General features: G+C 41.0%; 1 protein-coding gene across 6 annotated transcripts in view; it reads left to right on the top strand.

The window, feature by feature from the left end:
* KIF1B (kinesin family member 1B) overlaps positions 1-12429 on the top strand; it is a 145235-nt gene that overhangs the window by 68989 nt on the left and 63817 nt on the right. For all 6 annotated transcript variants that reach the window (XM_030537400.1, XM_030537398.1, XM_030537399.1 and 3 more), the window contains 5 exons: positions 5964-6043; positions 6972-7078; positions 8612-8695; positions 10252-10432; positions 11577-11649. In XM_030537400.1, the coding sequence (XP_030393260.1) occupies positions 5964-6043; positions 6972-7078; positions 8612-8695; positions 10252-10432; positions 11577-11649 (525 nt within the window). The remainder of the gene's footprint in view (positions 1-5963; positions 6044-6971; positions 7079-8611; positions 8696-10251; positions 10433-11576; positions 11650-12429) is intronic.

The raw sequence follows: 12429 nt of genomic DNA, 5'->3' as shown, positions 1-12429 counted from the left end.
CCCTGAGAGGCCATCAACTCTGTTTAATGGCTCTTTTGATGCATTTTCAGCTGACCAGGTTTGTGAATGAAAACAGTTAGGGATGTGTAGTTGCTTCAATAGAAGTTAGCAAGTTCTGCCTGTGGAAACGTGTACTAGAGAAAATAAACCCATTAAACCACTGATCTGTTACTAGTCCCTTCTGCTTCTGTTCCTTACTACCCACCTAGATTAGTTTTTATAGTTCTTCCTGTGGTAATTGACAGCTGTACCTGTGAAAGTATTAGTGCTCTAGATAGAAAAGTAGAATGTTTTTTTATAAACTTTTTTTACTTTCGAGTCACTAGTATGAATCTGATAGTTCATATTGGCACCCATCTCTGCGGTACTGGAGTACTTCCATTGTGTCTGTATCAGATTTACAAATCAAACGACATAAAATTGTCTGTCCAGTTCCTGAATGAAAAGGTATCCACATCACCTCCACAATTTGTTCTCTTGGTGGCTGGGTACTGTTTGAAATGAACTGTGGAAACCGAACTATACTGTCCACCCTGGAGAGGTGGGAGAAGGGGAGGTCCTTCTAGATCCTTGAGGAACACTGGGCATGGGACATTTGCATGGATGTCTGGGCATATCTGTTGTGTCGAAAAACAATGGACTTCAGGGTGGTTGAATTGCCCATTTTACCAGTATCAAACATCGTTCAAATTGCCAAATTTTCTTGGTTACAAAGCTTTCTGATTTTGGGTTACCCAGTGACAGTGACTTTCATTAAAATCTAATCGGGCAGTCCTCGACTTTATGATGATTGACTTATGACAGATGGCACTTTTGACGTTTCTGAATTGACTCCCTGATTCGACTTATGATAATCGGTTTTGACTTTACGACACTTGGTCCCACAATGGAGTAGATTGTGGTTCTGAGTTATGACTTTTCGATTTACGATGCAATTTTCAGGAACCAATTGTGTCATAAGTCTAAGGACTGTCTGTGCACCAAAATACACATCTAAACCACAAGGCACTTTTTTCTAAATGTCCATGCTGTGTAAATCCCTTAATGCTATTTGTAGTAGCTGAGCCCTCGTGTAGGATTTGGCTTCTTTTAGTAGATTACAACAGCAGTTTCTAACTCTTCTACAACTCTAAATGCCTTCCTGTTGCTCACTGAGCAGCGGTAATGCAGTGTGGCATATCTTCTCTTGTAGTCTTGGGTTATCTTTATCTTTTTTGGCATGAGGAAGGGGTCCTGTTTTATCTATCTGTGCCCCCTCTAATTCTTGTCACCGGGCCATAGAGGCTCCCTTCAGAGCCAGATAATTCCATTACGGGTTGCTGGTAAGAGGAGTGTCATAGTATAATTCCCAAATCTGGACCGTAGCATCCAAAATATGGGTAGTAGCATGAATTCCCCTAAGCTTAATTACCAGCTTAGATCTGATAGGCTGCCACCAATCAGGATTCTGAGTACCTGATAAACTCTGGTCTCCCCAAACCTTTCCCTGGAGACCCCCAAGACCCAGATTCCTTGAGTCTCACAACAAAGGGGAATGAACCATTTCCCTTCCCCCTCCTTTTCTTCCTCCCAGCTCTTTCCCACCCTGGATACACTAGGAGACCACTGTGATACAACTCCTTGAATCACCCCTTCCCCCTCCCTTCTTCCCCAGAGAGACATACAGAGATAAACGCAGAGAGCAGGTTTTTCTTCCCTCCTCCTTTTCCTTCTCCCACCAATTCCCTGGTGAGTGCAGACTCCCTTCCCTGGAGTCTTACAAAAGATAACCAAAAAATCCATTAGTTTCTTAAAAAAAAGAGGAAAACTTTAATAAAGAAGGAAAAAACATAAAACTTGTCTCTGTAATCAACATGGTAAATATACAGGGTTTTTAGCTTATAGACAATAGAAAGAAGCTTTCTCCAGCAGAAACACAATTTAAGCCACTTCCAGCAAGTACACATCTACAAATGGAAAAAAACAAGTTAAGACTATAACCACCCTTGGTACTTACTTACGATTCTGAATAGATAAGAGACTGTAGCAGGGAGATTGGCAGAAACCTGGTTGCACCTCTAGTCCCCTCCAGGACCCAGAGAGAACAAAGCCAAACCCAAAACCCCACAAACAAAGGCTTCCCTCCACCCAGATTTGGAAGTATCTTGTTTCCTGATTGGTCCTCTGATCAGGTGTTTGGGTCCCTGTTTGTTAACCCTTTACAGGTAAAAGAGACATTAACCCTTAGCTATCTGTTTATGACAGGAGTCACTTCACTCTGAACGCACTTCCTGAACCCCCACTAGGACTGCTGGAGGGGAATCATAAGAACAGCCGTACTGGGTCAGACCAGAGGTCCATCTAGCCCAGTATCCAGTCTACCGACAGTGGCCAATGCCAAGTGCCCCAGAGGGAGTGAACCTAACAGGCAATGATCAAGTGATCTCTCTCTCCTGCCATCCATCTCCATCCTCTGAGGAACAGAGTCTAGTGACACCCTTCTTTACCCATCCTGGCTAATAGTCATTTATGGACTTAACCACCATGAATTTATCCACTTCTCTTTTAAACCCTGTTATAGTCCTAGCCTTCACAACCTCCTGAGGCAAGGAGTTTCACAAGTTGACTGTGTGCTGCGTGAAGAACTACTTCCTTTTATTTGTTTTAAACCTGCTGCCTATTAATTTCATTTGGTGACCCCCTAGTTCTTGTATTATGGGAATAAGTAAATAACTTTTCCTTATCCACTTTCTCAACTTCACTCATGATTTTATATACCTCTGTCATATCCCCCCTTAGTCTCCTCTTTTCAAGGCTGAAGAGGCCTAGCCTCTTTAATCTTTCCTCATATGGGACCGTCTCCAAACCCCTAATCATTTTAGTTGCCCTTTTCTGAACCTTTTCTAGTGCTGGAATATCTTTTTTTGAGGTGAGGAGACCACATCTGTACACAGTATTTGAGATGTGGGCTTAACATAGATTTATATAAGGGCAATAATTTATTCTGTCTTATTCTCTATCCCCTTTTTAATGATTCCTAACATCAATCCAGTCCTCTGTGTTCTGGATCCTTGGAATTTCAAGCTTTGGGAGCCTGAACTGAGTCTAGCTTCTGCCCCAATTTTGGGGTCTCTAGCCACAATCTCAGGACTCAGACTTTCTACCTGGCACCCTTGCCAGGTGTTGGAACTCACTGTCCGGCCACTTAACCTCCACTGCTGATCCTTCAAATTCTCTGGTGTTTAAACTCACCCCTCCCCCAGAACTCCACCGTAAAGATATGACACTTCTGGTTGCATTTAAACTCTGTGGCATGCAGTAGTTGTGAAGCAGTCAATATACACACAGGCTTTTTGCTCAGTCTAACACTTTTGTGCTCTTACCTTTAACCATGTAAAGCAAAGGAGAGTACAGATCATACAAAACAATAAACATCTGAAACCCGATGTCCTTCGCTTTCTACCTCACCCTTCCCTTATGAGCCCTTGGAGAACCATCTGAGTCCAGGAAGGCAGGCAGGCTGTGTGGCACTCATCCAAATTGGGCCTGGCGGCTCCCCTGTTAGGCCGGCTGGATCAACCCAGAGCATTGTTATGTGCCAGGGCAAGGTTGCAACATTTAGAGCAGGGAGCTGAGCCCAGCCAGCCTTGTGGGACTGGAGCTGCTTCAAATGGGACAGGGGGCTTTGTGGGGCAAAGCAGGGAAAGTCCCACAAACCCCAGGGCTGTTTAGAACAGTGGTTCTCAAACTTTTGTAGTGGTGACTTCTTTCACACAGCAAACCTCTGAGTGCAACCCCTTTATAAATAATAATAATAAAAAAAAATTATTTATATATAACACTATTCTAAATACTGGAGGTGAAGCATGGTTTGGGGGTGGAGGGTGATGGTTCGTGACACCCCTTGCATAATTGAGAACCCCAATTTAGAAGATATGCCATATGAAAATAAACAAGCCATAGTGGGCAAAAGGCTGCACATTCAAAATGGAGTTTGCGGACTGACACACACACAGTTCATAATCTCACACTTGAGTCATAAATTGTCCCAAATTATCTGACTTGCTTCTCTCTGATCTGTTGCTGGTTGGTATGTTTTTTGTGTTAATGCTCAGCCTATCTGCTCTCCTATTGACTTTTTTTAACTTTATTCTCTAACCTGCATGGTGCCTTGCCTTGGCTAGATTTTCACACCAAGGCCACAGGACTTGTTTGATTCTAATGGGACATTTTCACCAAAGAAGGTTTGTTTTAATCAGTTTAGATTTTTTTGTGAAGATTTAAACTGAGATTTCTAGCTGCCTGTAGCAGGAAGTGTCAATAGGTTAGAATTTTTTACATTGAATATCTAGAGAACAGAAGCAACAAGAGTATCTCCTTTATGAAAAATTTATACAAATACTTCTAACGTATTAGGTACTATAAAACGCAAATAATATACCCTGCCAACTTTATATTTCTTTCTTTCTTTGCATGACTATGCAGATTTCACCCTAATGTCTACCCTGATCATTTATTTTGTCATAAGAAATTCGGGATTTCTGAGCGCAGTAAAATTTTTTTCAGTGTATGAATACTTATTTACTAGTAAGTGATATTATTTCCATTCATAATTTTCATAAATAACCCCCATTCAAAGTTAATTAGTAAATTGATATGTGGGTACTTCAAGGTTACTTTCTGCACTGAACTGACCTCCCCACAATTTTGAAGCCCAGAAACAATTTATTGTTGGATCACATAACTGCCTGGGCATTTTGACTTTCTTAGACATCAATGGATTTTTTTCTCTGAAACAGTTTGACTGGATCTGTAGTCTATAATCCCGTTTGGTGTTAACAGTAAGCCAAACACCATTCCTTTCAGGCACTGTGCTCAGTCCACACTTCACTATGGACAATATGAAGTCCTTGTTTGTGCTGGAGAATGCTTTTCTCAGTGGTGGTTAGTGGGAGCAGTTTTAATTTGACAAGGCCTGTCCCATAGGGTGACGGGTGGGAGCAAACATTGCTGGGGCCATAGTTCCCATTGCTAGGGCACTGGTGCCATGTAAATAGTATACTTTAATTTCTAGGTGAATGTTATTGCTTTGTGTGTCAGACAGCATGAACCAGCTGAACTGTCTTGTCTCATATGTAAATATCTTTTGAGCTTCCATGAATTGTATGCTATTATGCATCTAACAAGTACATTTCTTTTGGAGTTACAATAAACTGATAGACATTCCTAAAGGAATGACCTCAACAGATCATTTGCATACTGATAGTTGTAGGTTACAAGAAACTGGCTTGTTAATATTTTCAGTGTCCTTTGGTCTGATTCTTGTTTCTTCCCCTTTCTTTTGTGTTCCTTAAATTTGTGATTTGTTGCTATCTCATTGGCCAGATTTTCACACCAAGGCCATGTGACTTGTTTGCTGATTCCAGTGGGGTGTTTTCACCAAAGAAGGTTGGTTTAATAATTGTAGAGACTAAGCTGAGTAGCACAGTAGGTGAAGAGATTCTTAGCTGCTTGTATGAGGAAGCATCAGTAGTTTAGATATCCTTTCCAGGTTTACAAGCTCTGGAGATGGAGCATGAGGAGGGTCTGTTCTTTATGTTTAAAAAAAGAAAAGTTCAACAGTCTAGCATTTTCATACCGAAGCATATGGAAGAATGCTGCTGTTGAACTTTCCCTCCCTCTCATCTTTATCAAGACTTACTGAGACAAGGAATCTGTAATTCAGTTTTAAAATATTTTCTTCGCTGCATCATTTACCTAGAATATCAGCCAAATGCAACTGTGAATCTGTCTATTTGTCCCCTGTCCTGAGATGGTCTCTGCCTGTGTGGAAAAAGTTTGCATTTAATTTAGAAATGCAGGGGTTTTTGGAGAAATCTGGAGTTTCACTGATGTATGTGTTGAAGTGGTTTGGTTCCTTTACAGTCTCCAGAGTAATTGAAGGTACTCGGCTCTCAATTAACATGTTCTGTATTTTGTTGCAGACACCTCATCTTGTGAACCTCAATGAAGATCCACTCATGTCAGAATGTCTGCTTTACTATATCAAAGATGGCATCACTAGGTGAGATTTGCCTCTTCTACACTTAAGAGACTTCTTGTTAAAGGAACGTCAGTTTAAATAACACTTCTCTGTTGAACTGTTTTACCTGCTGTTGCAAGTAACACCTAAGATTGCCATAAATTACAGATTAGAGAAATATATTTTGTGTAGTTTATACTTTAATAGTACAGCATAATGTCACTCAGCTTCCCTAGATGTTTTCCACTGAGTCTTTCATAGTGCAACAAGAAAGAGAAACAGCTTTGAAAATATAGGTGGTGTTATTTATAATAAAACGACATAAAATGATTGGGGGACTTGGGTAAGTGGAGTGCTCAAAGCTGGTTAGATTTCTTGTATTCCCTTAAATTAAACTGAAAGTAGTTCTCCATTCTTGTTTTTCCACACTTCCCCCTTTTTAAGCACATCGTCCAAACCAAGGTATATTATTTTCTTGGCTAGCAGTGTAAACACGCATAATATCTGTCCTTGTTCACATGCACAGGATTAAATTTAATTGCTGGATTTGGAGTCTAGAAGGAATTTTCTTCCATAGTGTATTGGCAGGAGAGCTGAGGGAAGAAGAGAAGAGGGGTTGATCTTTCTCTAGAACATAGAGCAGCGTTCAGCTGCTAGCTGGGCATATTCCTCATGGAACAGATGAGTAATACAGAATAAATGTATGTCATTGTATAGATCCTCTGCCCTGCTCAGTGCCCCTCCACCCCCTAAAAAGTGTGCATAACCTGGTGAACCATTTGAAAGCAAACGTTAAGCATAATATTCTGCTAGCACAAGGATGCATTTTCTCAGCTCTTACAAGGCAAGGGATAGATTTAATAGTCTGTAGTATTTCATTCCCACAATAGCCAGAGAAATGTATCTGCTGTATGGGCTATAGAGTAGACAATGTTTGAGTTGTGACCAAAATGCTTTTTATTGGGCGCAGGGTTGGACAGGCAGATGCTGAGCGGCGACAAGACATTGTGCTGAGTGGGGCTCACATTAAAGAGGAACACTGTCTCTTCCGAAGTGAGAGGAACCACAATGGTGATGGTGAGATGGCACTTACTCCTGCATTTATATGTAGGGACTGTAAGCGCAGCTTTCCCCATGAAAGTGGTCTTCAGCACTGGATAGTTCGAGTCTTTAAAAAACCTGATCTCTGTACTAGCAGCTGTGGTCTGAAATGTGTATTTGAAGTGTGGAGAGGACAAGAACTGAGAGGATTGATGGGATTTGAAATAGCCCTTGTGCATCAGATCAGTGAAGTTATTTTCTTTGTGGGTGTGATGAGACTTAGTTATTGGAGATGAAGCTATAACTATAATGCAGTGCTAAGATTTTACATTTCTGTACTGTATCCATTTGCCTCAGATGATATCATTCTTGCTTTGGGCCAGCGTTCATATCTGGTCTTGATCCTTTGTGTTGTGACCAGGTGGGATGTGTAGTACAGCTTAGATCAGTGGTCTCCAACCTTTTTCGTCTGACGGGCGCCAGACGAAGGACTGTGGCGGTGGTCGAGCATCCGCTGAAATGCCGCCAAAATTTGGCGTCGCCGCCGGCCAGGATGGGGGCGCATTTAGATGCCCCCGCGGGCCCCGTTGGGGATCCCTGGCTTAGATGAATCTTCCACTGATAAAGGTGCTCTTCTTTGGATGAGACTATAAATGGTGTTTCCTTCTGCCCTTCTCCGGGTGTCCAGGTTGCCTCTTGAAAAGTGGAACTGAACCCATGATAGAAATAGTCAGAGGATAACAGTGAGAGTTCAGGAACACCTGAGTGTTTAATCTTGGCTTTGATTGAATTCCTCAGTGGCCAGAAACAAATCACTTACCCCTCTGCTTTAGTTTCCTCGCCTGTAATACAGGGATAATACTGCTTATCCTGGATATTGAGGATTATTTAGTGTTTAAAAGGGGTTATTTAGGTTATTGCTATAGAAGTTTTGAATTTTTACTTGCTACAACTCTGGAGTCTTTGCCAGCATTCCCTCTAGCTGCCTGTGGTGTTACTGAGTCAAATATGATCTAATCATGAGATGCTGAGCCCCTGTGACTCCCTGTTGTTTCAGTAGGAACAGAGAGTGCTTAGTATGTCTCGTGACAGGCATTATGGACCTGATCCTATCTGCCTACAATAATTGCAGTGCTGAAATCAATTACAAAGAAATAAAAGTGCTGATGTGTGAAATGTACTAAATTCATTATTCAAACCTCAGAACAAGGCATGTGTGCGCCTGACCAAGCGTTGGGCAGTGCAAATATCCAGTATGATAGCACAGTCATTACACCTGAGAAAAAACAAGGAGAAAAAACAAAACAGCCCTAGCAAATAAAATTACATGAATACATGTTCTACTTGGATGGTCAGAAATACTGGCTGAATAACTCTGCCACTTCGTCATATGCTGCTATCCATTCCTAAGCAAGATGTAGTGTCAAAGAATAACCTCCCTGGAGTCTTCGTGGAGGATGTAAGGAGCAGTGCATTGTCTGCTTATATGCAGCATGTTGGTAGGCTTTCTGCATTTCCTCACTAAATAAACTGAGTTCTGTAGCATTAATACTGTTGTGTTTCTTGTAGTTATTGTTACTCTGGAGCCTTGTGAACGGTCGGAAACATACGTCAATGGCAAGAGGGTTGTACAGCCTGTGCAATTGCGCTCAGGTAAGAGACTTCAGAAGTTTGACTTTTTTTGACAGATTGTTCCTCACAAATTGTCAATGCTGTTCAAATAAAAAATGCATCCCTTATCTTTATTTTTTTTATTTTATTTTATTTATTTTGTAGTGGAGGTACCATATAGGAGTTAACCTGCTTTTCTTATTTTCTCAAGCCCTTCACATTGCAGCAGCTCAAAGACTGACTCAAATGTTCACTGCATCGCAGGGCATTCTCTGCTTGCTTCTCTCTCCCTACTTACTTTGATATTCTTCCAATATGTACTTAGCCAAGATTCCTGCCCTTGGCAGTTGCAGTGTAAGAGAACAGACAGACTGCCAGCTCCTGATGGAAAATCCCTAGCTTCTCTGGCACAGCTAAAGTGTGACCCTATGTAGGAGTACAACAGTGTCTCTCCTTCCTTTTTTAAGTAACCTGGTTAGATCTCCTCATGTCTCAGGGTCCAGGGAGAGTAGCTTTCATAAATTGTAAGTTTGAGACCAGCAGGGTTCAGTTTCTTTTAAATCATGAGCATATGTTCTTCTAGTCCTGAAATGGAATCTAATGCAATGGAGTCTGGACTAGTGGGTGCTTGCAAGGAATTAAGTGCATCAATTTCAGCAGAATGCTGGATGTAGAGATGGGAGTTGGTTTCCAGCCTCTCTTGCAGAGGGGGAATTGCTACTCCTGTTTTCTTGCAAGCTAACTTATTTTTAAAAATAGCTTTCTATATATCTCTTTTCAGTGCTTATTTCTTGACAATTACATCATTAAAACTATTGATTAAAAATCATTAACCTCTTTAGAAGGCAGTTGTTTTACTAGTAGGTTCACAGTGACAGTCTTGATTGCTTTGGAGGGTCACTTACGTTGCATGGAGAGAGCAGTAGTATTTTATCAATTATGCTAGGCACTTGTTTTAAGTTTCCTGTACATCTGATTCCTGTAGCACTGAGATGCGATTCTTACCTTACCACTTAACTGTGGCTCTTACTTATGCTATGGAGAATGAAGTAGTAAATGCCTCCCCAGAAATTCCACTGATTAGGACTGGAGTAGAAACTCAAGTGACACATCTGGCAAATATCTATTTAAAAATGTAAAGCATCCATTCTTCAAATGGTTGAGGTTAGATTATCTAAAATAGAAGTGTTTGTGGGGTGATTTTTGCCCGTGATTTCTGCACCTCTTTTAAAAAGAAAATTAGTTGACCAGTTTGCTTGTTGCAGCTGTCAGTCCATCAGCACGACAGTCTTTATTTTGTGGTATGTTTCTGCAGGGGTTTAAATCTTACTCTATAGACAGGTTTTCTTATGTAAGCATTTTCTGGGGCAGGCAGTGCGAAGTGCAGTTTAACCTTCTCTGCATTAAGTAGGATGTTCCTTTTTCCCATTTGGCCATGTACTACTAAAAGTTTAAATATTGTCCAAATTCTCATTGGGAAATCCTGTCTTCTGATGCTCTGGTTACCTAAACAGCTTAGAGTAAACTTAATTGGATACTAAACTGTGTCTCAACCTGGTTCTGGAGTTCTAAAGAGGTTTGTTTTGTTACTGTTTTAGGAAATCGTATCATCATGGGTAAAAATCACGTGTTCAGATTCAACCATCCTGAGCAGGCACGAGCAGAGAGAGAGAAGACTCCATCAGCTGAAACTCCCTCTGAACCAGTAGACTGGACATTTGCTCAGAGAGAACTCTTGGAGAAACAGGGCATTGATATGAAGCAGGAGATGGAGAAGAGGTAAGTGGACTAAACTAACTCAGTTATTTTAGTTGGCATTTCTGATATATTTTGTTAGACCTTTGGCACCAACTCTTACATGAGTCTGAAATTAATGCCTTATTTTCTCTAGGAAAGACTGGTTAATTTCTACTTCCCTGTGAAATGAGGGCACCAGAGACACTTTGCCTCCCACTTAAAAAAAAAAACAAAACAAAAAAAAAACAGACAAAAGCTAGATTAACACAAACATACTCCTCTTTTGTACTTTAGAGTGCCTCAGAGAGATTTGCCCACACCTTTCTATGCTCTAAAGCTGTATTTGCCAAGAAGGCCCTCTGCTCCCAAAGTGGAGGATCAGGACACTTGCTCCTCTTTGTACCTCTTTATTTTAGGAGTCTACTTTTACATTTCACTTATGCCCCCTAAGCATCAAATTTATGGTCAAAGCAGGGAGTATAGGGGGAGCAATTGGATGGTCTCTTGACACATCTGTTCTTAAACTGCATAATTTTCCAGCATTCCTTTTTTGTCAGTCTGGGACTTCCCTGAGTTTTGCCTCCACAAAGCTGTCTGCTCATAAGGGTTAAGAGGACCGGAAATCACTTGGATATGGTGCGTCAGTATGGTGCTCTATTGACTGAGACGTCTCTTTGCTGTGTATTTGGAGGAAACTAAGCTCCTGGGTTGTTAATAATCAAACTATTAAATGTACAAACTAGCAATAGTACTTGACTCCTCATACACAGTAAGAGTTGCACTTTGTAGCCATAGTTATATGCCATGACATGTCTAATTGTATTTAATCCTTGATTTTAGATCAGTTACACAACTGATGTTTTCCTGCTTGTAGATCATTTGCTTAAATAAGGCTTTTTGTACACTTCATAGAGTACAGTCACTAATTTAGGCAGCAGTGGAACAGAATAGGTCAAATTCTTGGTGTCAGATCTAGGGTAATTCTCATTCCAAGTGAACTGAAAAGTGTGTAATTTGAAGGGGGCAGGAAGAATAGTACCTTTCATGCTAGTGTAATGACACTAACATGTACACCCCAGACTTGCCCTTGTCTCTGTTACTTAACAGATTCTGTGGACAGAGTAACACTAACACAAATAATGGTCTACATGGCTGCTTCTGCATCCTTTGTGCTTTTTCTCTCCAGGTTACAAGAAATGGAGATTTTGTACAAGAAGGAGAAAGAGGAAGCAGATCTCTTGTTGGAGCAGCAGAGGCTGGTAAGTGTCTATTGTTCTGGTTGCCTGTATGGGCAAATTTAACTGCTGCCTTTATTGACCTTAAAGCCCAGGAAATTTGCTTGGGCTGTCTGCATAAAGCACAGTCTGTTGTCTTTTCTCTCCCCCTCCCCACCACACACTATCTACAGTAGTGAAAATTAGCATGGCTAAGCAGATACATCTCATGCTTTACTCTTATTAATATGGAGATGATATTCGCCCACCTGTGGGCATTAAGCAGTGCTTGGGAGGGCTGGTCAAATTTGCTGACTTGTAACTTGGATCAACAGGAGGATGTTTCTTCTTTCAGTGCTTTGAAGTTACTTTTCAATAGTCTAATTGATTAGTTGTGTATGTTTGAACTCTGAATGTTTGTTTTGGATCATCAGAAAGTACTAATTTTGTGCTGCCAGAACACCTAGACTATTCATGTGCTAGGTTTTACAAATGATGTCTGAAAATGTTGCTGCACTGTGCATGTTTAACCCTGCTCCCTCCCCCTGCATGGAGTCTGAATCCCTTGCAAGGGTATTCGTGGCATAATACTGATTAAGGGCAGCTGTGTAATAAGGGAGTTTTAATTCTTCCAAACCCATGTGAAAAACACAAGCTATGTAGCTAGGAAGTCCAATAAATAAAGTCTAATGTTCTTTGCGTAGTAATTGGGGCAGGAATTCCTTGCTTATACAGTCATATGTTCTAATGGAACATAGCCTGTAAAGTGCAATACAGATACATGCAGAATCCAAGCCTCCTGTCAACCAGAAGAAGTGTGAGCCC

This window comes from Gopherus evgoodei, chromosome 18 (genome assembly GCF_007399415.2).
Source record: "Gopherus evgoodei ecotype Sinaloan lineage chromosome 18, rGopEvg1_v1.p, whole genome shotgun sequence".
In the NCBI taxonomy this organism is placed as follows: domain Eukaryota; kingdom Metazoa; phylum Chordata; order Testudines; family Testudinidae; genus Gopherus; species Gopherus evgoodei.
Note: the sequence above shows the minus strand (reverse complement) of the source record. Positions and strands in the feature narration are given on the sequence as shown.